Source organism: Vipera ursinii (assembly GCF_947247035.1).
Source record: "Vipera ursinii genome assembly, chromosome: 11".
Classification (NCBI taxonomy): Eukaryota; Metazoa; Chordata; class Lepidosauria; order Squamata; family Viperidae; genus Vipera; species Vipera ursinii.
Genome location: NC_139524.1, coordinates 7,618,115 through 7,644,883, shown reverse-complemented (window position 1 = coordinate 7,644,883; position 26,769 = coordinate 7,618,115). Strand labels below are relative to the sequence as shown.

Below are 26,769 nucleotides of genomic sequence, written 5' to 3'. Positions count from 1 at the left end.
TAAGGAAAGAGAACTGCATCTCTACCCGTGTTAACCAGGGTTAATTTTAGCTTCATTTTTTTTAATGACTCGATGAGTTGTACAAATCCAGCCTATTTGTTTGATTTCTCTCGTGATTATGCATGTCTAGAAAATGGATTAAATCAACAAGCAAATTAAATGTATTGCCTGAGCCCAGTCAGTGTTAGCCAACTTCTGCTTGCCAGGTGATGGGGCTAAACCAGGGGTAGGCAACCTCGGCTCTTTTATGACTCATGGACTTCAACTCCCAGAATTCCTGAGTCAGCATAGCCGAGGTTGCCTACCCCTGGGCTAAACCAACATGGCCAAAATTTCAGGAGACCATATCCTAAATGTACTAGATCCCCATTTCTCTTTTTTCCATATTTCCCCTCCGGGCATCCCTAGCTTTCTGATGGATTAAAGCAGTGGTGGCAAACCTATGGCACGTGTGCCACAGTTGGCATACAGAGCCCTCTCTGTGGGCACGCGCACCGTCGCCCCAGTCCTAGGCCTTCAACTGGGTTTTATAAAACTTTTTCACTTTAGGCCTCCACTGCTGTGTGCAAAAAACCCCAAAAATGTTCAATCGATTCAATTTCAACTTCGTGCGGGGGAAAAAAATCTCGCAAACTTGGAATTGATTGATTGAACTTTTTAGTCCCACCCAGTCTGCCGTTACTACCGCAGCCACGCCCACCCAATGGGCATGCCCACCCGGCACCCGATGACACATAAGTCCTTCGGGAGAAGGGCGGTATAGAAATATTAATAAACTAATAAACTAAAATAAGTGGGTTTTGGGTTGCAGTTTGGGCACTCGGTCTCTAAAAGGTTTGCCATCACTGGATTAAAGGCTTTTTCTGCTTATAGGTCTGTCCCATCTACTACCTCTACCAAGGCCTGGCCTGTCAGAATAATCTTATTGCCACTAAGGGGTAGATGAAACCTTCATTGCTCACCATTCATACAGCCTCAAGCCCAGCTAAGTACCAAGAAGACAAGACCATGGTTTCTGGTGCAATTGCTGAAGTTTGCCCTAAGTATCTTCTTGGGACTTTCTTCCCTTTGCATGAACCATCATGATCCTATAATGGTTAGATCTGGCTGTATCACAGGAAGTCTGGAAAAATTAAAAAGCGGACTATCCAGAAAAGTCCAGATGTGATGCCAGATGGCCACCGCTCCATAATCCACGGAGCTGCCAACGTTTTATGTCGCAATACTGTGATCTGTTCTCGGAAACCTGAGAAGGAAGGTTTGCAGAGATCCACTTCTTGGGAAACCAGCCTTCTCCTTTTTGAACTTCCACGTGCTGTCCTCTATGGTGTACAGCAAAGTCAACATCTTGTTGACCGTATAAACCGTGTCCCCCTTGATGATGGCAGTGAAGAGTGCTCCTTTGCTGTTCATGTACTGGCCAGGTAAAGATGTCCATTGCATCGTACTGAGATTGAAACGGTCTATCATACATCGCAGGAAGTCATCGAAAGGCCCATTGCGCATGATGTAGAGATTGTCCCTATGAGACACCATACAGTGGCCGTAACTCTGAGGCCGAGTCAGGGTCGATATGGGAAGCCATTCATCCTTCTGGGGCAGATACTCGTAGATGATTGTGGTGTCAAGAGGTTTCCATAAACAAACAAAGATCCGTCCCATGGCTTGGGCACAGGGTACAGCCGCTGCCGCTTGGGGCAAATCCGACAGGAAGTCCCACTTGTTGGTGGATAGATTGAATTTTTCTACTGATTTCAGAGGTGTCTTCTCAAATTCACCACCAATAGCATAAAGAGTATCTTCCAGGGCTGTCAAGGTGATATCGTACCGAAGTTGCTGAGGGCTAGAAAATTGACTCCAGAGGTTGGTTACTGGATCATAGCAGAAGCTTTGGTCCACCACCTGCTTGTTATACCCGTAGACCCCACCCACAATGTAAATTTTGTTATCTAGGGTCGTCATGCCAGCTAGAAAGGTGCTGGCAGTGAGTGGCAAATAAGAAAGAGTCCTCCAGGTGTTGGTTTCCTCCTCCAGGTAGCAAATGGATCGCGAGACGTCCTCCAGGAACTCGAAGGTGGGTGTGTGAGCTCCCACAGCCACAAAGCTACTGGGGAGAAGAGACTCGACATAATCCAACAGATCCGGAGAAAGGCAGTCCAGATATTCCTCCAGATCGGAATAACTATCTCTTATGTAGAGGGCAGCTTTATGGAAAAGGTCCAGAAGGCCGAACATTGCAGCAGCTTGGTACAGGATGATGCAGTTGTCAGAATTGATGGACACAATCAGGTACTTGGCCAGGGCTTTTACCTGCAAGAAGGAGGCACATTCTACCGCTTTGAGGTTCTCCTCACAGCTCAGCAGTGGACATTCCCCTTCCAGAACTTTTAACAGGATGCAAAATCCAGCGGAACTCAGATTCCTGATCTGGATCTCCTTTTGAGTGCTCTCCTTCATGCCGGACTGGAAGAGAGCACGGAAATATTCGCTGTGTTCCACCAGAAGATCCTTGTCCACTGAGAAAAAAGTGTCTTCCACCTGGATCCGGACACGATCCACAAGTTGTGACTGCATGGCTCTGTTTTCTTTGCCAGGATTGTTTCCTCCCTAGCCCATCCACCAGCGTCTTGCCAGGGATATAGCAGCGGTCCCTGTTAACTTCTAACCTCCTGTGCTGGCTTGAGCGGCTAAGGTATGCTTGCACGCTCTCTATATATAAATACGTCCTGCTAAAGATAACTGGTCTCCATGTGACCAGAGCAGCCAGCAACATGAGCAGGATCAGATCCTTCCAATGCATTTTGCAAACTGATATCAGCAGCATTTCTTTGGTTCCGTGCAAAGGAGAGAGAGAGGCTGAAACAAAACAAAAGAAAGACAACAAAACGAAACTCTCTTTCGATCAGACAGATCTTCAAAGGTCACCTTCGACACAAGGTGATTGTGACGCTGAGCACAACGGCCCTCCCTGCCTCTAGAATGGGGGTGCCCCATTTTCTCTGGGGTACAAGGGCACCTGGCTTGTGGATGGAATGCCAGGGGCCACACTTTGAAAGTGATGAGACAGTGGATGATGTGGCTGGGACAGGACAAACCCTACATTTGATTTCCGTTGGTTTACGCTCTAGCTGAGGTTCAACTTAAATTTCTTTCCGTATCCAGGCACATATTTAATTATTTCTTCTCTCTTTCAGGTCAAACAATTGCACATTTGATATAGCTTTTGAGGATCAGTGGGGGCTGCACCTTAGTCTGGAGCGGCAGGAATTTCCAAATGAGGTGACACTTTCTCTTGCAGCCTTTGGCGGTTGGAGAGGGTCCTTCAAGAATTACACAGGGCAGTGTTTCTCAGCTTGGCAACTAAGGCCGACGGACTTCAGCTCCCAGAATTCCCCCACCAGGTTAAAGTTGCCAAGGTAGAGAAACATTGGGTCAGAGGAGTCTAGGATTACATCAAGGGGTGAGTACATCTGGCTTCCAGCTGATAACAGGAGATTCAGGCGCACCAAGGACTGCAAGGGCTTTGCAATCTGTTCCAGGAAGGCTTATTCTCCAGAACTGTTTTGTTTTTGTTTGTTTTTTTATTGTCAACTATTTTAGCAGTTGAGCAGCACCAGGGAAGTGCTGGGGGGGGGGGGGAAAGTCAAGATGGCAGTAGTACAGTCAAAGCTCTTCTTGTTTTTTTACATATGTCATATGCTCTTTGGTTGCACCATCACGGCCCATTCTGACTTTTTCCCCCAACATCCTATAGAGGCCTCTGTAGGAGAGAAGGGAATGAGTTTGTCTTCTGCAGGGCCTGGAGGAAGAGCTGCTACCAAGATATACAACACTGGAGTGGACCCTGGGCCAAGAAAGTAACTTGAGAAAACATCTCACCCGGTTCACAGTTCCCATAGGGATAAAGGGAGGGAGAAGGAAGCACATTCAGACTTGCAAGATTCTGTGATGATGATGATGATGATGATGATGATGATGATGATGATGATGATATCCATTCAGTCTTGTCCGAATATTGGCAATTGTGTGGGCCAAATCTCTCCACATCTTCCAATCTTGCACTACTTCTTTGAGTTGTTCTATGCTCGGGCTGATCTCAGCTAGGATGGTGTTCTTTGGTGGCCTGGTTTCCTTTTACCACTAACTCTTCCAAACATAATTGCTTTCTCTGTTACTGTGGTTCTCACATACTGTAAAAGTACTCCAGACCTACATAGCATTGCTTGCTTAGCCTGTCTACCTTGCAGGGCTGGCATTGAGTGAAAAAGTGTTTCCAAAATGCAAGAGCAGGGATAAGAATAGAATAGAATAGAATAGAATAGAATAGAATAGAATAGAATAGAATAGAATAGAATAGAATAGAATAGAATAGAATAGAATAGAATAGAATAGAATAGAATAGAATAGAGCTGGAAGGGACCTTGGAGGTCTTCTAGTCCAACCTGCTGCTCAGGCAGGAAACCTTATACCATTTCAGGCAAATGGTTTTCCAGTCTCTTCTTAAAAACTTCCAGGGTTGGAGCATTCACCACTTCTGGAGGCAAGTTGTCCCACAGGTTAATTGTCCTAACTGTCAGGAAGTTTCTCCTTAGTTCTAGGTTGCTTCTCTCCTTGATTAGTTTCCATCCTTCGCTTCTTGCCTTGCCTTCAGGTGCTTTGGAGAATAGCTTGACTCCCTCTTCTTTGGGGCAGCCCCTGAGAGATTGGAACACTGCTATCATGTCCCCCCACGTCTTTCTCTTCATTAAACTTGGCATCTACTGTAAACTTTAGACTTCTAAATCGAAAGCCTCTCCTGACTGAACCTTTGTTCCTTGAGCCTTACAAAGTGCAATATAGCACAAAGCGAACACCTAAGAGTAGAGGTGACCTGGGTGAACCAGCTACCCTTCGGCATCTTCTGCCATGATCGATTTCCTTGGTGAAGCATTTTGGCTTAAGGAAGAAAGAAAAGCAAGGGACCAGAACTTGAAATCTCCTGCCCAATCGCTCTGTGCTGAGGGTGCAAATGAATCAACTGTACTTCATTTTTTTTCCCACAGCGCTGTTTTCCCTACATTTCCCCAAACTCTCATTGCATGGAAAAGATAAAGTGTTTCTGCTTCGTCCCTTTCATACAAGAAAGTTTGAGGGTTGCAACATGAGCACACACTCAGGCAAATCTTCCAGGCTTGAGCCTCCTGTTTAGGAGGATGGACGTTTGCCAGAACCCAAGTTTACAAAAAGTAAAGTGCAGTACAGTGAAGACCTGTTATTTTCTCTCGTCCCATTTCCCATTTGGATCTGCTTCCACGTAACTTGTTTACTCTGAAACCCATCGGATTTCATCACTCCTTTATTACAGATGTATATGTGTGTGTGTGTGTGTTTCTGTGTGTTTGTGCACACAGTAGCTCATGTGTATGGAGCTGTAGTCAGATTATCTGAAGAAGCCGCTACCCAGGTCAAAAGCTGTCCCTTAAAAAAGGTAAGTGAATAATGCTCAGGATCCTGCTGAACACATGAAGTTGTTCAGAGATGAAAGAATTCTAGCAAGTATTCTTTTGGCATTGGATTTGCAGTTTTTGCCCCAAGGAATTTGTGGCAGGCAGAATGAACACATAAAGTCCAAATAGAATCTTCCTTCCTTCCTTCCTTCCTTCCTTCCTTCCTTCCTTCCTTCCTTCCTTCCTTCCTTCCTTCCTTCCTTCCTTCCTGTGTCTCCTTTCTAACTTTTACAATGTCTACCCTATAAATTTGGCTGCAATATTTCTTTTTTTGGGCTCCTTTTCCCTCCTGGAGTAATTGCGACCTGAATTTTTGAGGGCGCTTGCCTCTTTAACATAGCTGTATGTAGGGGGGGGGGAAATGCACAACACAGAATCTAGTGTTATAATGCCCAGAAAAAGCCTCCTGCCAACCTGAGTTGAACTTCTAAAGTTTCATATCTGCATGAGTCTCGGTATGTTTTGCAGAAAGCAGCTGCCAGGCTGCAAAGCAATGCAAGAGAGCCTTCAATGTATTTTTCATTTAGAAGAAAGTTTGGAGTTTCATACAAACAGCCCTTTTCTGTAACAACATTTCTCCTCTCCCTGCAGATCGTGAATATAACAAAGGCAGTCAGAGAACCCAACATCATTACTGCGTGCCATAAATCCTACCGTACTAAATGGGAATTATGGCTAAGTCAACTTACTCAAAGCCTTGTCATGAGTCCACTATCCTCAGCCTGAGAATTGTGGCGGTTAACACATCTCGAAAGTAGCAGATTAGGTATTATGGTTTTAATCGTTCTCAACAGAAGGATTTCTCAGTCTAGTTGATCAACAGGACTGCCTGTCATGTTTAAACAGCCCAGAGGCAGAAAGGAAAAAATAATAATAATACACAAGTTGGTCTGAAGCACACTGCGTTGGATTCACCTTCGAACATCTGCGCTTTCTGGGTAGAAGCTCCATGTCCTTCCATGCCTTCTACCCTGGGTTTATCTCAAAGTATCATCTGGCTAGATTCATACAAACAGCCAAGCGAAGAACAAGGAAATGGCAGAGTGAATGTCCCATGGGTGGTCTTTTCAAGAGGCAACTGGACTGTGTTTTTGCCTTGAAGACATTTCACTTCTCATCCAAGAAGCTTCTTCAGTTCTGGAACTGAAGCCAGAACTGAAGAAGCTTCTTGGACGAGAAGTGAAATGACTTCAAGGGAAAAAAAACCAAGCAAAATCCAACTGCCTCTTGAAAAAAAGCACCCATGGGACAACCGTGGCCTGAATGCCTGGAAATCTCCATAGATATAGTAGATGGATTCGTGCAATTTCTGAGCAATCATGTCATTTGCTAGGGTGTGGATTAACCGGTTAATTAACCCACTATAGTGGTTTCTCCACCATGATTTATGTTTCAGTGTCTTAAGGTGAATCCAGTCCATTACAGTTCGTTCAGTACAACACAATTAAACAAACAACAGCTTGATGTGTTGGCTGAATCCTACCTCTTACCCAGAATGGTGAGAAATTGATCTTGGTTCTATCAGAGATGGTGGTCAAATATTTTAGGCAAGACCTTCCACTGGTGCAGGACTGAGGTCATTTTAGGACCTTTAAGGAAACCTCTTAAATGCCAAGTTCCTCCCTTTGATTGTCAATGTTTGGAGGGGTTCTGGGTTACACACAAGACTTCAGGGTCCTGCATCCATCCCTAGTCTCGCAAATTCAAGATCCAGGCTGGGGTGGGCAGTGAAATTAGAGAGGTGCCAAGTTAGGTGTCAGTCCAGGTCACTAGCGATTGTCTGAAGATGCCAAATATGGTGCCCGCAATGCCTCTTGAAAGAGATGCTTCTTGATGCCTATATTTATCCCAAGAGCAGGATTAGGCTGGTCGTCGCCCAAAGTCTCCTTCCCAGAGAGAAACCTGCACCCCTTGCCCATCGTGGGGCAGCCACTGGGCCAGTTTTTAAACTGGTAGCTTTAGATCCCCAGACAAGCTAAAGGAGATCCAGGACCGATTTGGAGCTCACTTTTTTTCCCACTAGAAGAATGAAGCTAAGAAGCAGCACTTTTGCGTTTGCTTTTTCTGCTTACACACACACACACACACACACACACACACACCTCAGGCCTCTGGGCATCCTTGACGTGCCCCTCCCCCCTCCTCCCCCCAGCAAGAAAGGCCTTTGCTTCTGCCCTGCCCTCTTGTTGATGGGAAAACGTGTCCGTCCCAGGCCAAAAACTCGGCAGCCGCTTTCCTTACAAGGAATTTGGCTGGAGCTCAGCTGGCAAAGACGGCCAGGGACTTCTCTCCGTTCTCTGCCTCATTCATTCAAGTCAGATCCAGGGGACCAGCAGCTGTCCAGAGCGAGTGGTTGCATCTCCGTTCTCGGCTGCAGAGACCTGGCTTCTTGCTTGCTTCTTCCCCTAACTCGGTCACCAGGAATTGTCTGGCAGCTGGACCCAAACTAGCCTGGATGGATGGACCTCTAACCTGGCCTGAATTTCTCCAGCGTTCTTCGATGGGGCTCCTAGTATAACCTGAAGGTGAGCTGGTTCGTGGCAGTTAAGACTCCGGAGGAAATAGTTCCCTTTTGAAGGTAGCAACGGGCATGGTTCCACTGACTTTGAAACAGGCTAAGCCAACCCTGGTTGCGTGGGGATCTTCTGACTCATTCTGCTCACTAAAGCCAGGGGCATCAGCCCCAGCCTTGTAGCTGTGCAGCATCCCAACTACAGGGATGGGTGGAAGAATTCTTTTTGGCTGTGTCTTCAATGATACATGGTTAACTAAGCTTACTAATTAACATTGCCTCCAGGGCCTGCACAGCACACTCAGCTACCAACTAACAATAAACCTGGATTCTTCTAATCTACAAGACTACAAATATAGGCTGGCTGAGAGAACCCAGCCAAAATATAGGGGCATATCCTAGTAATGCTTACAGGCTGGGTTTTTGCCCAGCAGGCTTGCCCATGTTTACATTGGCTTAATAAATCCTATTTTATGGATGTGCGTGACATCCTAAATCCTAAACAGACCAACTTTGCACAAGATGCCAGGCTGAATGAGACTGGCTAGTTTGAGGTTCACAGTGTTGTGAGAATTCAGCCAATCTGTATTTGATGGGAAGGCATAAGACACTAGTTTTGACCCAAGAAGCACAGAAAAATGTGTTTTATAATATTGAGAGGTATTAGGGACACAACTGCTCTTTTTTATTTATTTTTATTTATTTTAATTCCATTTATATCCTGCCCTTCTCCGAAGACTCAGGGCAGCTTACAAACTTAGCAGTAGATGTTAGATCTATACCATATTTTTGGTCTCTGTGTTTCCTCTGTTTAATTCCAATGTACAAGTCTGTGTGAAATCCATGCTGGATTCACACGTTATTCTAAAGTCTGTGCTATGGAAACTCAGCTGTGACGGTTTGCAAATTTGTACAAGCCTGACCAGCTTTTCAAAAGAGGAAAAAGCCCCCCTTCACACACACACACACACACCATCTTCAATATTTGAGACTCACATGGATCAATTTAATCAAGGCAAGAAAAATTCTAGGAATGTTAATCCCAGAGTCATTCTGAGTTTCATCCACGGCCATCTTCTCGTCACTGGGCCACTGACTGCAACAGGCACAAAATAAGTAGACATACAATTAAATGTTCCTTTTATGTTGACTCTAATCTAAAAAAGAAACTTTGTTTTATTGATGGGGAAATCTGCTCCTAACCTGCCTTTGAGTTTCCTGGGTATGTGTCAGGACCCACTCCAAACCACGTCTTAGGAAGACAAAAACTCAGTTCTAGTCCAAAAGGAATTTTTACTAGGACATGCCTGGTTGTGGAAATACAAGACAGGACCTGGTATTGTTTTACAGATTGAAACTTTATAAAGTGTTCCCGGTTCAACCCCCCTTCCTGCAACCCCATTTGGTCAGCCCCCCATCATTTTACTTCATGTCATCCCTTTCGTGGGAAAAAGGGAACTTCGGATCTTTATGGTTATTGCCTTCTTCCTCTACAGATTCAAATGGAGACACAGGCCAGATGCCTTCTTCCCTAACCCTCCCTTTTGATCCCCCCAGTTCAAAAGGTTTCCTTGGTCTTTGAAATAACCTAAGGCAGGCTGAATCCACATCCACTCCTCCTTCCTCGGGAGATGGCAAAATCCATGGGGGGGATAATGTTTTAAACATACATTTATGAATGTGATATAAATGGATTCTGACAGTATGGTTCTTGCAGGTATAAAATGAGAGAATGAGGCAGAGACGGTGTGGAGGGAAAGATGCTTGACTAGGAGTGGGCAGATCCAGATGTTAGTCCTTTCTCAGCCCTGGAAGACTGGTGGGTGACCTTGGGCCAGTCAATCCCTCTCAGGTCCTAAAGCCTATGCAGTCCATTGGAAAAGGTGCTAGATTAAGAGCAGATAGATTCAGATTCTAGCTCCTCTTCGCTTATAGAACCTCCCTGGGGAAGTTGAAAGCAGATGTTCTTTTAACTCAACTTACCTGGATGGATGTTGTTTGTGGAGAACAAGCTCTGTTATGCTTAGGTCAAAGTACTAAATAAAAATACGATGCTATGAAGTTGACAAATCTTGGGGGGGGGGCTAGGTTGGCAAAGATCCCCTAAATCTTGGCTTCCCCAACTACTGTCAAATTAAGCCAACTGGTAAGGATAACACAACTCACCAGACTATCAGCTCACTCAGATTTGCATTATACACTAAGCAAAGGGTGTCCAACCTTGCCAACTTTAAGATTTGTGGACTTCAGCTCCGAGAATTCTGGGAGTTGATGTCCACAGGTCTTAAAGTTGCCAAAGTTGGACCGCCCTGCATTAAGCCATGGTTAGCTGTCCAGATTTTAGACTAGCATGTTGTATAAACATGCTGTTTAACCCTGAAGGATTCTTACCTTTGATCTTCAGTAGGGCATTACTTGAGTTACACGAAGTCCGGCTCTCTCTTTCTGTTTGGTGTGACCTCCCTTGCCCCCCCCCCTCTGCTGGCCTATCTTACGTACAGTTCAAAAGCCCTTCTGACTTCTGTCCTGTCAACAAAATGTGTTTATCCCAACTCAGGGCTCTCTGAATCAAAAGCAGATGTGCTAAAAGGCTTAAAGCAGAAAAGATGCACATCGGTAGCTCAGCTCTAAACAGAGCCCCATTCCAGGCCTGGATTAACAGGCCCTGGAATTTAGTTTGACCCCAAATATTCCTACACTGTCTTTAAAGGAAGCAGCTGAACCCTTCTACTAGTTGTTTACAGCAGTAGCATTCCATGCAACCAAACCATAAAATTATAAAACAGCAAACAATGATACAGGTTACAAACTCTAGAATTATTATTATTATTATTTTTAAAAAAGCAGCCTCCATGTTCTAAAATCGAAAACTGATTGCTGCTGAATCCCATTCAAGAGATGAAAAAAGCAAACCAAGCATCTGGGCCTGTGCAGAGTCCTGATCACCACCCATTTTGTGAAAAGGCTCTGATTCAAAAGAATGATGAGTTCATGCTGTTCTCTGCTGCCCAGAAACGTTCCCCCCCCCTTTTGTCAAGCAGATGGGGTTGATTAGGAGAAGCCCCATTTTTCTCAGAATAAGAGTTGGAAGAGACCTTGAAGGTCATCTAGTCCACCCACCTGCTCAGGCAAGAAACCCTACACCATTTCCAACAAATGGCTGTCCAGTATTCTTAAAAACCCTCAGTGTTGGAGCACCCACAACTTCTGGAGTCAAGTTGTTCCACTGATTAATTCTTCTAATTGTCAGGACATTTCTCCTTAGTTCTAGATTGGTTCTCTTCTTGATCGGCTTCCACCCATTGCCTCTTGTTTTGCCTTCTGGTACTTTGGACAATAGGTCGAACCCCCTCCCCTCCCTCTTCTTTGTGGCAGCCCCTTAGATATTGGGACACTGCTATCATGTCACCCCTAGTTCTTCTCTTCAGTAGACTAGACATGCCCAATTCCTGCAACCGTCCTTCAGATGTTTTAGTCTCCAGACCCCTAAACATCTTCTCAATGATTATTCTTGGAACTTGGAAGTATCATTGGAACTTGACCAAGGTTGGGAACCGGATTTGGCCTTGATGTCTCACTGGGCAGAATGATGTCAGAAGCGGTCCCTTTCCATTAGGTTGCAACCCTGACATCATTATGGCTGAGGAATTCTGGGAGTTGAAGTCCACAAGTCTTAAAGTTGCCAAGTTCGAAGACCCCTGTTCTATGGGCTTGTCTCCTCAACCTGGTGGGACCAAGAGCATTCCTCCATCTGAACTACCCCATCACTGATGCTCCAACAGATTCTGTTTGGGGTGCCAGCAATGGGAGAAGACCTGCCTCTTACTCTCGGAGGACTAGAACTCAGCCAAATCACCATTACCCAACAACAATATTTATTTACAGAAAGGGCGCAAGACTAACTTCTCAGGAATGGGGGGGGGACTTTAAAAAAAATTACTTCTTGCTCTTTGAGTCCCAGATATCTCTCGATCTCAGTTTTCAGGCAGAGAGCGGCTTCTTCAGCTTCAAGAGGACAAAGTGAAAGTCGCTGGAGAGATGCCGTTGTTTTTTTTTTTAAGCCAGACAGCTGCTTCCTTTCGTCGGAGCTGGCAACATAGCTTGTGTCATCCTGTCATTTGCAGAGTTTGGCTTATGGTATTGGGTGGTCTGTAAACCAAGATATATAGTTCAGTTATTTTAAGGTACGAGCAGAGACGTTTTCTTAGGTGTGTGAATACCTTTCTCTTTCTATTGCTGTGTTCAGGTTGGGGAAAAAAACCTATAATTTTGTCTTAAGTCACTGGTTATGTTCAGAAATTCTGACTCATTTCTGGCTAGGGAGAAGAAAACATTTACCCAAATGGCTGAAATTTCAGTTGACACTAAATTCCCTCAATTATTTATTCCGTGCCTGAGTCCCTGCATCATGTTAAGCCCATTTTGTTCAATTCTAAGATTTTTATTTATTTTTTAGTAAGAGAGTCCAGGAGGAAGGCCAGATTGCCCATTAGGTCTGTCTGTGGCAGTGCCACCCCATCCAAAACCAGACACGATAGGATTTTGCCAAAATCAGAAATATTTCATTGGAGAGAAGTGCTAATGTGCCATTTTAATCTGTGCAGTGGAACTGACAACAAAAGAAAAGAATAATGGAATAACAACTTTGGAAGGGACTTTGGAGATCTTCTAGTCCAACCCCTTGCTCAAGCAGGAGACCCTAGACCAGGGGTAGGCAACCTCAGCTCTTTTATGACTCATGGACTTCAACTCCCAGAATTCCCGAGCCAGCTTGGCTGGCTCAGGAATTCTGGGAGCTGAAGTCCATGAGTCATAAAAGAGCCGAGGTTGCCTACCCCTGCCCTATACCATTCCAGACAAATGGCTGTTCAACCTCTTCTTAAAAACCTCTGTTCTACTGGTTAATTGTTCTCACTGTTAGGAAGTTTCTCCTTAACTCCAGGTTGCTTCTCTCCTTGATTAGTTTCAATCCATTGTTTTTAGACTTGCATTCTGGTGCTTTGGAGAGTAGGTTGACCCCTTTTCTCTGTGGCAGCCTCAAATATTGGAAGACTGCCATCATGTCACCCCTAGTCTTTCTCTTTGTTAGACTAGATATAATCAGTTCCTGCAACTGTATATTTTATCCTCCAGTCCCCTAATCATCTTTGTTGCTCTTCTCTGCACTCTTTCCTATCGTCTCAACATCTTATTCGTGCCATAGTGATGAAAAACTGAACACAGTACTCCTAGCGTGGTCTTACTAAAGCAATACAAAGCTGTACGCTACATGGGATCTTGACATTATGCCCCTGTCGATGCAGAATTATTCATTGTTGGGTTTTATTCGCAGAGTTGAAAGATGTCTTCCATGTTTGGCAAACCACGAGCTGTGCCCTGGGCGAACGAACGCCACCTCCCAAGCCTTCTGCAGGAATGCAATGTGGCCATTCTGGGCTGCCAAGGATCTGGAAAATCAGGTTAGGAGATGAGACTGTTCCTTCTGGGTCAGCATCTCAGTCTTCATGCGCTATTCTGAAGATGGTTCATTGTAGCTTTGCCTATCCTTGTCCGCCATTTTGCAATTTGGACATGTGGAAGGAAACGCAACACATCTTGAGAAAACCAAATTGAGGTGGCCTGGATATCCAGGAGAGGACATTGCCTCTTCATCTTCTCTTAAGTAGACCTGGTATCTGCTTATCATTAATTTAATTAATCATGGTTTTCTCAATTAACTTGATTGTCTGGGCTGACGAAACACACTGGATAAGGTTAAAAACCAGCGCCCTGAATTAAACCCTGAAGGAAACTGGCAACCAGTGCAGCTTGCTGAGCAGAGGTGTAACTTGTGCAGTTCTGGGAATAACAGAGTAACAGAGTTGGGAGGGACTTTGGAGGTCTTCTAGTCCAACCTCCTGCTCATAACTGCCCACACCATCACATTTTGCATCAGGTGAAGCTTCTGGATATTCTTCGCGGCCTGGGGCTTTGCCAGGGAAGAATCTCAAATTAGTTGAAGGAGAAACTGATTTTGCAAAATAAAATTTTTTAAAAAAATCTTACAGTTGGGGAGAACCTACACATAGGAAGTAACCCTCTGTCTTTTCTTGTAGCACTAACGGTGAAGTTTCTTACCAAGAGGTTTATAAGCGAATACGACCCTAATCTGGGTAAGTCTGAATGTGGCTCCTTTCTCCCTCCATGTTGCCCTGTGCAATCTCAACTCGCTCAGGATTTCCTGATAGTTAGTTTTCCATACCAACTAAACCCAAAGTTACTTTTTCAAGAGGCAACTGGACTTCGTTTTTCTTTGAAAACGTCTTCAAAGAAAAACAAAGGAAGTCCAGTTGCCCTCCTGAAAAAGCTCCTTTGGGTCAGACCATGATGGCTGAGAATCTCCACAGACATGCCAGCTAAACAGCTTTGGACCAGATTAGCTTCTGATCCCAGACTGAGTCAACCAGAGCCTGCCATCTATTCGGAAAACCACCTACAATCCACGTTTAATCCAGAGGACTCACACTTGAAAGGTCCGTTCATTCCTGTGAACAGAAACTGGAAGTTGGGATAAACAAAGAGAGATTTTTCAGGTTGATTATCAGTAGGTTAGGAAAATCCCACTTTGGGTGGAAGCAAATGGCTCAAATCCAGAGGCCTTCAGCAACCACCCAGCAGACCCAAAGCAAAATGCAGGGTAGGGCTGGGAAGAAAAAGCAATCCTGCTAGCAAGCAGAAAAACGGGCCCCACTTCTTGGGTCCCTGGAAGACTTCAGCCCCCTTTAGGAGTTGTGGTTTCCACCACCCCTCCACACACACACACACCCCAAACATACTGCAGGGTATTTTAAGTTCTTCCAAGTTCTGCTTGCAAATATGTTTCGTGGCTGTTTCAAAACAACTTGCCAAATTTAGAGCACATACCGAGGAAAGTAGAGATGAAAAACACTTGATTGCCTAGTAGGGCAAGGAGAGGCTTCTGGACTTAAAAGACTTCCAGAAAGTTGATGAGCTGTGATGCAGATCTCTTGTCAGCCACAAATCCCCCTTGAAACGGCAGGGAGCCAAGATGAAATGAAGACCTAAAGAGCCGATAGTTAAAGGGACCTTAAAAGTTTTCTTTGCTGTCCTTCTCTTCGTCTGGTATTTGCTTCCTGGATTTCTGGGTGATGGAAAACCATAACAGAATAACAGTGTTGGAAGGGACCTTGGAGGTCTTCTAGTCCAACCCCCTACTCAAACAGGAGACCCTATGCCATTTTAGACAAATGGTTGTCCGGTCCCTTCTTAAAAGCCTCCAGTATTGGAGCATCCACCACTTCTGGTGGCAAGCCGTTCCACTGGTTGATTGTTCTCCTCAGCTCTAGCTCCTTGCTTCTCTCCATTGCTTCTCGTCCTGCCTTCAGGCACTTTGGAGAATAGCTTGACCCCCTCTTCTTTGTGACAGCCCCTCAAATATTTGAGCACTGCTATCATGTCACCCCTAGTTCTTTTCACTAGATTAGACATACCCAATTCTTGCAACTGTCCTTCATATACTTTAGCCTCCAGACCCGTAATCATCTTTGTTGCTCTTCTTTGCACTCTTTCCAGAGTCTCAATATCTTTTTTATATTGAGGTGACCAAAACTGAATGCAGTATTCCAAGTGTAGACTTACCAAACTATTATAGAGCAGTAGTAGGGACGCGGTGGCTCAGTGGGTTAGGACGCTGAGCTTGTCGATCAGAAGATCGGCAGTTTAGCGAGTCGAATCCTGAGTGCCACATAGCAGAGTGAGCACCTGTTACTCGTCCCAGCTCCTGCCAACCTAGCAGTTCGAAAGCACATAAAAATGCAAGTAGAAAAATAGGGACCACTACAGTGGGAAGGTAACAGTGTTCCGTGCGCCTTTGGCGTCTAGTCATGCCAGCCACATGACCATGGAGACATTCTCGGACAAGCGCTGGCTCTTCAGCTTTGAAACGGAGATGAGCACCGGCCCCTAGATTCGGAAACGACTAGCAAGCATGTGCGGAGGAACCTTTACCTTTACCTTTTTATCACTTCTTGTGATCTTGATTCTATCCCTCTGTTAATACAGCCTAGGATTGTATTGGCTTTTTTGGCAGCTGCAGCACATGGCTGGCTCATATTTAAGTCCACTAGAACTCCAAGATCCCTCTTGCAGTTACTGCTGTTGAGCCAAGTTTCACCTAGTCTGTACCTGTACGTTTGGTTTATCTTGCCTAAGTGTAATAGTTTACTATTGCAATTAAATGGGGGCATTTTTATTCTCTGCAAACCAGCATTGGAACCACACTGCTTTGCCTTGAATTCTAAAACTCTGTAAACCTGTCTGTATTGGGCATGGATTTTATCTCTGCTCTGAAATGAAAGTTTGATTTAAAGGAGGCACTAAGCAAGAGATGTCAGTATCTGCTTTTTGGAGGAGGACTGGGTGTGAACTCAGCCTGAGTGTTGTTTTAAAATCCAATCCTGCTTAATGGGATCTTAGATTTATGGTCTAATTTTACTGGACCATTGTGAAATGGTGGCTGAAGGATTGAGTCACTCCGAAAGTAGTGTTTAAGTTTAGAAAAGAATTAGTAACTGAGAATATACATGTCACACTAAACTATCATATAATTTCTTTGCTTTTTGTGCCAACTGAGTTAAATAAACCTATTGTAGCATATCACAGTGTCTAAACCAGGATCCCCCAAAGTGGCCAATATTAACCCCCAAGGCTCTATGAGACTATCCAAGGTCAAGATTATTACAGTTGGTCACCCAGTCAGCCAGGTTTCCTGCCTAAGCAGGGGGTTGGACTAGAAGACCTCCAAGGTCCCTTCCAGCTCTATTCTATTCTATTCTATTCTATTCTATTCTATTCTATTCTATTCTATTCTATTCTATTCTATTCTATTCTATTATTATTATTCTACATATTTAGACTGGATTTGGCATTTTTATCCATCTATCAAGTTCTTCTCAAGGACCTATGATAAACAAGATGTGGTTGTTTGATTGTGTGGTTAAAGGTATCCGTGAAGACCCTAATTTTCGATGTAAAGCTGCCTTTTGCACTGCACTGATGATGACTTTGTCAGTGCTGATGGTGTTCTAGTAGTGCTCCAGATCTTTTGAGATTGCACCCAAGGGACCTATCACCATTAGGGCTATCTTTGCTTCTTTGGCCACAGTTGTTCCACTTCTATTTGCAGGTCTTTGCATTTTATTATTTTCTCCCATTTCTATCTCTGGCCTAAACAAAGAAAAAGCAGGAGACTGGTTGGATTTGCATCACAGACTTCACTTCCTTCCTGAATTAACATATTTTCTTCCTTTGCACAATCAACTGAACCAGCCAGCCATAGTGGATTTGCCCCCAAGGATAAGCCACAAACAACCCATCTGTGGTTACAATTAAACAAGCTTAGCTGGTTGAGACAAATTCCCTCTTTATCTTAACTTGCCTGGTTGCTTTAGGAGATCCGTGATCCATGAAGGGAAGGTGACATAGATCAAGGGAATCATACTATTGTGGCCAACAATGTGATTTTCTTTTCTTTTCACTTCTCCCTCTTTCTGAGTGGGTTGTGCAAACCCATCCCTTGAAAGAAAACAAAGAGAACTTTGAGATCAAATCTTGTCTTGGAACCCTGTTGCTCTTTTAGAACTCTGTGAGGTTGAGGGTCACTATTTTTTGTTTTCTGTAGGTTATAAGTTTAGTCTTTTCAAAATAGGGTTTAAAAGACCCTGGTCTGAAATCTTGAGGACCGCCTGCTTTTAGTGTGAGCAACACTGAGTAAGATGGTGTGATGCTCAAATGTCCCATTTCCTGGGTCCCCAAAGAGATCAGTGTCAACGTGGCTTTTAACCTATCCATACAATCAGCTAATGACCCTAAGGATGGGGTTTCCTGTGGGAGCTCTGGCACAAACTCAGTCCAAAAATGACCACTTTGAAAGGGGTAAAAAAAAACACCTGTGCTGCTGTGCACTGATTTGTTATATGCCACCTCTGCAAAAGGCAGGAGTTCGGTCCAGTTAGTCGGCTGATAATTTACATAACAGTCCAAGTATTGCTCTACTAATGAATTGGAGCGATCAGCAGGTCCATTGGTACTCGGATGATAGGCAAAATTAAGTCCCTGGAAGGAGCCTATCATTTCCAAACTTCCCGCCAAAACTTTGCAGTGAATTGCGCTCTCCCCCCCGCCCCCGCCCCTGTCCAAAATAATGTGCTTCGGGACCCTATGTAATCGGTAGATGTGCTGCACAAACATCTTGGCTAGGGCCTGGGCTGAAGGAACAAGGGTTTGGTGGAGAGTTGACACTGGACAGTTCCAGGTGACAGTGAATCAGTCCTGACAATCAGTAGCAACAATCATACGACATGCAATCTTTTCATTCCCAGAAAACCCAGCGCTCTGCCAGTGAGCTAGACCAAGATTGTGATTTGATCTACGGCATCTGTTTCCGTTTGTTTTCTGTTTACTGGCGCATCCAGGGAGAACTATGAGCAAGAAGTCAGACTGCTAGGAACTTCATCAATCAGCAGCAAAGAAACTGGGGTATAATTGTGTTGGAAATTCTTGGCAGGTAGCTGTTTTGAGTCATATCCAGAAATTGAAGAATGACAGAGAAGGCTTTCAGGGAGGGCACAGAAGAATAAATTCTGGATCCTTTTTTTTTTTTGCAAGGATGTTTTCCGTTCATTAAGCATACTGAGATTTCTTTTCCAAAGCTGTAGCTTTCACTGAGAAGGTTCCTGTGACTGAACTAATTTGCTGTAATCCTTGAATTACGACCACAATTGAGCCCAAAATTTCTGTTGCTAAGTGAGACATTTGTTAAGCGAGTTTTGCCCCCATTTATGTCCTTTCTTTCCACAGTTGTTAAGTGAATCACTGCAGCTGTTGAATTAGTTACACGGTTGTTAAGTGAATCTGGCTTCCCCATTGACTTTGCTTGTCAGAAGGTTTCAGATGTGATCATGTGATCCTGGGACACTGCGACCGTCACAAATACGAGTCAGTTGCCAAGTGTCTGAATTTTGATCATCTGACCATGGGGATGCTGCAACAGTCATAAGTGTGAAAAAGAGTCATAAGTCACTTTTCCCAGTGAAGTAACTTCGAACAGTCACAAAACAGACAGTTGTAAGTCAAGGGTTATCTGTATACAAAATAAATTACCGTAAGCAGGCAATATTTAAGCAGGCAGCATTCAATAAGAAGTAGCAATCTAATTTCCACATTCCTTTTTTTTTTCCTTTGAACAATCAGTACAAAAGTGACCGGATGATGGACAAGCATGCGATTTGTTTAACATTGACTTTTTATTATTTTAATGTTTAAAAATAGGTTGCAGGATAAGGCCTTGTTGCTGTCTGCCACCTGTGCTCAGACATGAGTTGAGCAATAATTTCCAGGGAATTTGCTTGGATAGTTGGAGAGCTTTCTCAAGGGCTTCTTGACTCAACAAGACGTGCATGCATTTTGTTCATTTCAATCCAGGGGCACCCTAGAAGGACTGTTGCTCTACACGAGAAAGATGAGTAACGATCGGCCCCCTCCTCTGAGGGGCACAGCTTAGTTTAGGTGGTAGAAAAATGTTGGCTTCTCCCAAAATGACCTACCAACTTTGTAAACCATTTTCTTTGCAGAAGACACTTACGCTTCGGAAGAGATAGTAGACCAACGACATGTCTTGCTCAAGGTGATGGATACAGCTGATCAGGTATGTCAGTGAAAGCTCATTCATCCAGGCCAAAAGTATCTTGAAAAGGTTAAAATCATGGCAACGGGAGTAAAGTTTGTTAATCTGAGATGTTTTGTTACTCATCCAAGTAACCTCATCAGTCAAACTTTTAAAAATGTGAGGGGTCCTTGCTGCTCTCTGAGCTTGCTTGTCTTCTTGCAGACGTTTCATCACCCTAACTAGGTAACATCATCAGTGTTAGGAGGAGTGAAGTTTGTTACCAGTTTATATTCTGGTGTCTTGCCTGTCTGGGTGGGTGGGGGCTGTCTGAGAGACTCTTTGGTTGGGCTGTTTACTAATGGCTGTGTGGCAGTGTCCTGAGGCTGAATATTTGCACCTCAGGGTTGCAATGAGGGGTCCTTGGTGCTCTATCAGCTTGGTTGCAGCCAAGCTTCGAGAATGTCAAGGATCCCCCCACGAAAAGCTTTCACAGTCCTGGGTTAACTAGAATACAGCTAGTTGTGATTCAGTGATTCCGTATCTACCTTGCCTTCTTTGCAAATCACCCAAGTGCTTGAGTGATGTATACAAGGTGAAAAATGTGCAGTTTTGTAGCAAGTGGCCAGGATCCATGAGTTTTTGCCCTAAACGCAAAGTTACAAGTAACGATGGGACCTAATAGTCCATCTCTGAGTCGTGGCATTTTTCTCATTTGACTTTGTCAATGCAAAGAGCAAGACTAAGATATTTTATTTTCATATTATTTGCTTCTCTCTCCCTCTCTCTCTCTCTCTCTCTCTCTCTCTCTCTCTCTCTCTCTCTCCCTCCCTCCCTCCCTCCCTCCCTCCCTCCCTCTCTCTCTCTCTCTCTCTCTCCAGATCAGCTTACCTAAGAATAAGCCCTGCATTCTTTGGAGTTTGGCAGTTTCATGTGTCTCCTGCTATCTTCTAGAATATTTCTCAGGAGGCCAGAGTCAAATAAAGGGAATTGTGTTTTGTTTAAAATGGAAAACAAAGTTTCTTTTAATTAAAATTAAAGCAGAGTTGCAGCTTAAAAGGGTAAAGAGCGGAGAAGGCATGCAACTCCCCTCTCTTATTGGAAGATCAAAATACACTGATTTGAGATATGATCAAAAGTTACTTGTGGCTCAAGGCAACACACTTCACTCCTTTCATCAAAACTCAAAATGGGTGTTTAATGCAGTGCCAAGGGCAGCGTCCAACTGTTTTGGGTCCAAAGGGGCTTTGAAACAATAGATGTCTGGAGAAGGAACTGGGCCTCCTTTGGCCTTGCTACATGTCTCCCCCAGTTCCATTTTACCTTCATTCCTGCCAAGATGAATGTGTTGTTTGCTGTTAAATGAGGGGGATGCTGGGCCTTCTAACCCATTCCCACATGCTTCTCTGTCAGGACATACCAGTGAGCTGTGAGAGGTATCTGAACTGGGCCCATGCCTTTCTAGTAGTCTACAGCATAGACAACCGGAAGAGCTTTGAAGGATGTCAGCAGTACCTGGATCTCATTGCTCTCCACTTGAAGAACATGTTCCATGAATCTCCAGTTCTCCTGGTAGGGAACAAGCTGGATATGGAACAGTACAGGTAAGGAGGTTAAGTGCTCGGCCAAAGGAGGGGGGTGGATTGATTCATAACACTGGGGAAATGGGGCATCGTGTAGGAGAAGAGCAGACAAAGCTGTAGAAGGATGGAGTTAAGCACATCATCAGCTTGGAATCATTACATTGCCACAAACAGTCCAAGTCCAATCCCTCTTGAATTCCGTGGACCCTTACCTGGCACCAATTTAGTACTGAACTTGAGTTGACTAGATTAACGTCAGGTGCAAAGGATCAGGACCATAAGTTAAGTTGCAGTTCAGACATTGATCGCTCAAGCCTGTCTACAAGAATCTAGTCAACTCAAGTTCCGTGATAAATTGGCACCGGATAATGGTCAAGAGAAGGAGGGACGTGGTGGCTCAGTGGGTTAAGACACTGAGCTTGTTGATCAGATGGTTGGCAGTTTGGCGGGTCAAATCCTGAGTGCCACGTAACAGAGTGAGCGCCTGTTACTCGTCCCAGCTTCTGCCAACCTAGCAGTTTGAAAGCACATAAAAATGCAAGTAGAAAAATAGGGACCGCTCCGGTGGGACGGTAACAGCGTTCTGTGCGCCTTTGGCATCTAGTCATGCCGGCCACATGACCACGGAGACATCCTCGGATAAGCGCTGGCTCTTCGGCTTTGAAGCGGAGATGAGCATCGGCCCCTAGAGTTGGAAATGACTAGCACGCATGTGCGGGGGAACCTTTACCTTTACCTTAATGGTCAAGAGAATTCAAGAGGGGTTGGAATGAAACCATTTATGGGAATGTAACAACTCTAAGCTGATGGCATGCTTAACTCCATCTCCCCAACTCTGTCTGCCCTTTTCCTACACACCCCCTACCTCTCTATTCCTTACCTTCCGGTCTCTAGGTTTCTTCTCAGCACAAGAATCCAGGTTGACATGAATTATTGGATTCTGAAACTATTTCCCAAATGGGGAGGGGGTTGTCTCAGCGAAGGATAGAAGAAAGATTTCAAGGGGAAAGGAGGAGAAGTAAGCAAACAAGGGAGGAAAGGAAGCAAACCTGTCTGTTCCAGTTTGATTTCTCCTCCCGGATTGCTCTTTAACCTCTTGGGGGAAAACGGTCTTGTTTTGGTCACTTCAATCCCTTTTTTCAGCTCACACAGGGTTGTTGACTGAGCAAGTGACTGTGGTCAGGAGCATACGCAGAGGGTGAAGAAAGTCAACATACTGGCTGCAACTATCCTATCAAAGCCCGGATGCTTTTTACATACGTTGCAAAATAACGTTGATGCTTTGGGCAATTGCAGCTGCCATCTTGATGTTTTGGATTGCCCACCTCACACAGTGAAACTTGGTTGGGGTGGGGGTCCTACATCATAAAAGGTAAAGGTAAAGCTTCCCCCGCACATGCGTGCTGGTCGTTTCCAACTCTAGGGGCCGGTGCTCATCTCCGTTTCAAAACCGAAGAGCCAGCGCTTGTCTGAGGACGTCTCCGTGGTCATGTGGCCGGCATGACTAGACACTTTTATGTGCTTTTGAACTGCTAGGTTGGCAGAAGCTGGGATGAGTAACAGGTACTCACTCTGTTACGCGGCACTCGGGATTCGATCCGCCAAACTGCCAATCTTCTGATCAACAAGCTCAGCGTCCTAACCCACTGAGCCACCTACATCATACTGAGCTACAAAATCATATCAAAGCAATATCAGCTGTATTCTTAAGTGTCAGAGCAACGTGACCTACTCAAACTCACACAGCTGTTGACATACTCTTTCTCCCCTCTTGGGCAGGTCTCCCCTTTCTAATCTCTTAAGAGTCATTTCTGCTCCTAGGGACTGTCTTTATCCACAGTCATCCCCAGCCTGACTCCTTTCAGACTCTATGGGGACTCCAACTCCCCTAATTCTCAGCCAGTATGGAGAGGAAGGGAGAGAGAGAGATGGCTGTAACAAGTACAGCGACTCCTCTTCATTAAAATTAAGTTATTTCTTGAGACCAGACTTTACTTTGGTGCGTTAGATGAACTGAAATTGGTAGAAATAGGAAATTCAACCCGGGATCTCACTTGGATATTAGTCTAGCATGTAAACTTAAACTCTTTTGGAATCTTCTGTGATGGTTCATGCTATTACAGCTCTCTTGTTTGCGTATCCTGTTTTATTATTTTAATCTTCTTACCGCTAGATTGGAATGTAAGCCTCTCAAAGTCTTGCTGGATTGGAGTGTCCTCTAAGCCCCAGCAAATACACACGCAAAGGCTAGAGGACAACCCCTGTGTGCCTTGGGCTCACCAGACCCAAACTAGTTGACAAAATGCATGGCTAACCAGCTGTACGGGGATGGATATCTTCAGATGTCTTGTATTGGCAGGCTGGCTTGGAAAGAGCAAATGTTAGCAGTAGCACTTAGACTGATATTCTGCTCCATAGCATTTTACAACAGGGGTCCCCAATCCCAAGTCTGTGGACCAGCACTGGGCCACGGCATGCCAGCAACCAGGCCATTCAAACAAATGAAGCCCCAGGAGGCATCAAGAAAAAAACCACTCCCCCTCTAGTCAGTGGAAAAACTTTCTGCATGAAACTGGTCCCTGGTGCCCAAAAGGTTGCTGCTAAATATTGCTAAAATATTGTTTATTTTTTTTAGTGCTTTGCATCTGGCAACTAAGGATCATGGGCCAGTTCCTTGTATTGCCTCTTTTCATATGGGATTTGTTTTGTACTTGGCTTTTGAGGGAATACCACGTGGGTTGCTGGAGCAGCTAACGGCTCTCCAGCAACCCAGACTACAAGTCTCCTGTGCTGCAATTGGCTATCTCCAGGCGGCAATGGTTGATTCAAACCTATTGGCTGCCGCCTAGGGGCTAGACTATGTATTGCGGCTAGTTGCAGCCATTGCCTCAGTACAGTCATTGCACGAAATAAACGATGAGTTACCCTGTACTCCGTTCCGCGTCTTCATTCCTGCGCCAAAGAACCCGCTATTTAACAGGATGTTTCTAGAATAGAATAGAATAGAATAGAATAGAATAGAATAGAATAGAATAGAATAGAATAGAATAGAATAGAATAGAATAGAATAGAATTGGAAGGGACCTTGGAGGTCTTCTAGTCCAGCCCCCTGTTCAAACAGGAGAACCTATACCATTTCAGACAAGTGGCTGTCCAGTCTCTTCTTAAAAGCCTCCAGTGACGGAGTACCCACGATTTCTGGAGGCAAGCTGTTCCACTGGTTAATTGTTCTCACTGTCAGGAAATTTCTGCTTAAATTTAGGTTGGATCTCTCCTTGATAGGTTTCCATCTATTACTTCTTGTCTTGCCCACAGGAGCTTTGGAGATAGGTTGACCCCCACCCCCTCTTCTTTGTGACAGCCCCTCAAATATTGGAAGACTGCTATCACGTAAACACCCCCTCCCAGGCATTGATAGGGGTGACATGAATCAGGAGATCACATGAAGCCATAATACAGCATGTTGGGGCATTGCAAGTGAAGCTAACATTGCAGTGATGTTCTATCCTGGCTTCTTCTTCCAGACAGGTCACCAAAGTCGAGGGGATGTCTCTTGCCACCAAGTATGGCTCCTCCTTCCACGAAGTCTCGGCATGCCTGGATTTCGAATCTGTGCAGCACATTTTCCACGAGGCGGTACGGGAAGTGAGGCGGGAGGCGGAGAGACCTCTGGCAGTCCGGCCCTTGTTCATCATTGAGGAGAAGCCTTCAGCTCACCTGGCCCCAACCACCACCATTGCCTCCACCTACAACTCACTCTCCACTGTCAACTTCAAAGAGGTCCCTTCAGTTGCCCGGGCCAAGCTGGTCACGGTCAAATCCTCAAGAGCTCAAAGCAAGAGGAAGGCTCCAGCATTAACTTTGCTGAAGGGGTTTAAGATATTCTAAGCAGAGATTCTGCAGAGCCGCTGCAAGGCAGAACAGGGAACAGAGTTATGGCTGGAATGGGTTGGATCCCCAAGCAATGATGGGGCCAGATTTGAATATCCATTTCCTGGCCTTTCCTGCAGTCCAAGTGGCTGGGTAAGAATGCAGCAAAGCATTCTGGGGAAAAGACCATGACTTGACAATGGACAAACTATGGATGGGACCACCAGGTGGAGAAGGTGGTTCTAAACCTTTTTCTTGGTCATAAACATGTGACGGACCCTGCCACATGCTGCTTGAGCAATCGGTGGAAGAATCTCATAGAAAGAGTTTGCTCTTGAAGTCTTTTCTTGGGACTGAATAGAGATTTGGGAAGAGAGGCTACAACCAGCCAAAGAAAGGATTCTACCATGAGAAGACATAGAACATAGAATATCAGAACTGGAAGGGACCTTGGAGGTCTTCTAGTCCAGCCCCCTGCTCAAGCAGGAGACCATACACCATTCCAGACAAGTGGCTGTCCAGTCTCTTCTTAAAAGCCTCCAGTGATGGAGGAGCCACAACTTCTGTGCCACTGGTTGATTGTTCTCACTGTCAGAAAATTCTATGTTGCTTGTCTCTTTGATTAGCTTCTATTTGTTCTTTCTTGTCTTGCCTTTGGATGCTTTGGAATTCTGGACACTTGGAAATTTGAACATTCATACCCAATCCATATTTTCCATGTCCCTAAGTGGTTAAGAAGGACAGGAAGGCCTGGAGGAACATTGTCCATAGGGTCGCGATGGGTCGGACACGACTTCGCAACTAACAACAACAACAACAAAGTGGTTAAGAAAACCACACTCCACGTCATGCTTTCACCAACATTCTTTTCTTAATTCCTAGTTTAAGTTCTCTTCCATCAATAACAGGAAGGTGGTTGGGAAAACAAAACCACAGAGCTTGTTCAACCCAGGGATGAAATAATCCATGGAGCTTACCTTTCCCCCTCTGCTTGGATGAGCATTTTGTAGAAATAAAACAAAGGCAGGACAATAGGGGAAAGAACAAAGTGGACAAATGCACACAGAAGCCTCAGCAAGACACAGCCAGAGAATGTGACTGTGAGCACCGATAATGGGTTTTGTGACGATCCCCTTGCATTGACAAAATGTAGATTGTATAGATGCACAGTGCTCTCTAGTGTTCCTGGAGAGTTAATGGAACTTTTTTCAGTCCTTTGTCCTTTGTGCTAATTTCTCCTAATCAACTCAAATTGATTTGTCCTAATCACTTGTTCTAATCAACGCGAGAAGAAACTTCCTGCATTGAATCAAGATCCATGGTCAGGCATGGGGCTTACTATTATGGAGCCCATGAGCACTAATTTGCACAAATCCTGTCTTGGGCACAGCAAGCTCAGTTCCCCCTGCCAATCTAAGACAATTCCTCTGAACCCCAAATCTCACCCTTGCACAACAAGTGCCAAGCATCCTTATTTTTGTGGTAAATGTTAACCAGCCGCAGCTAGTTAAACAAACCCTAGCTAAAGTGACTGCTCGTGTAGAAATTCCACCAGTGTCAGAAATATAACAGGACACAATACCAGAACATGCAAGCCGGGGAAGCAAGACAGCTATCCTAAATTGGGAAGATCACAGGTGTGGCATTGCAATAAAG

General features: G+C 44.7%; 2 protein-coding genes across 2 annotated transcripts; one reads left to right on the top strand and one right to left on the bottom strand.

Annotated features, from left to right (window-relative positions):
• Window positions 1-862: 862 nt before the first annotated feature.
• KBTBD13 (kelch repeat and BTB domain containing 13) lies at window positions 863-2,574 on the bottom strand (the record flags this gene model as incomplete). Its single annotated transcript, XM_083371458.1, has 1 exon — window positions 863-2,574. The coding sequence occupies one exon, from the start codon at window positions 2,572-2,574 to the stop codon at window positions 1,213-1,215; it is 1,362 nt and encodes a 453-aa protein (XP_083227584.1). The 3' UTR covers window positions 863-1,212.
• A 5,315-nt stretch (window positions 2,575-7,889) lies between these two features.
• RASL12 (RAS like family 12) lies at window positions 7,890-26,658 on the top strand. The gene is made up of 6 exons (XM_083371397.1): window positions 7,890-8,011; window positions 13,331-13,457; window positions 14,094-14,150; window positions 19,629-19,702; window positions 21,074-21,264; window positions 24,768-26,658. Exons 2-6 carry the CDS (start codon window positions 13,340-13,342, stop codon window positions 25,129-25,131), a joined length of 804 nt encoding a protein of 267 aa, XP_083227523.1. The 5' UTR covers window positions 7,890-8,011; window positions 13,331-13,339; the 3' UTR covers window positions 25,132-26,658.
• The last annotated feature ends 111 nt before the right edge of the window (window positions 26,659-26,769 follow it).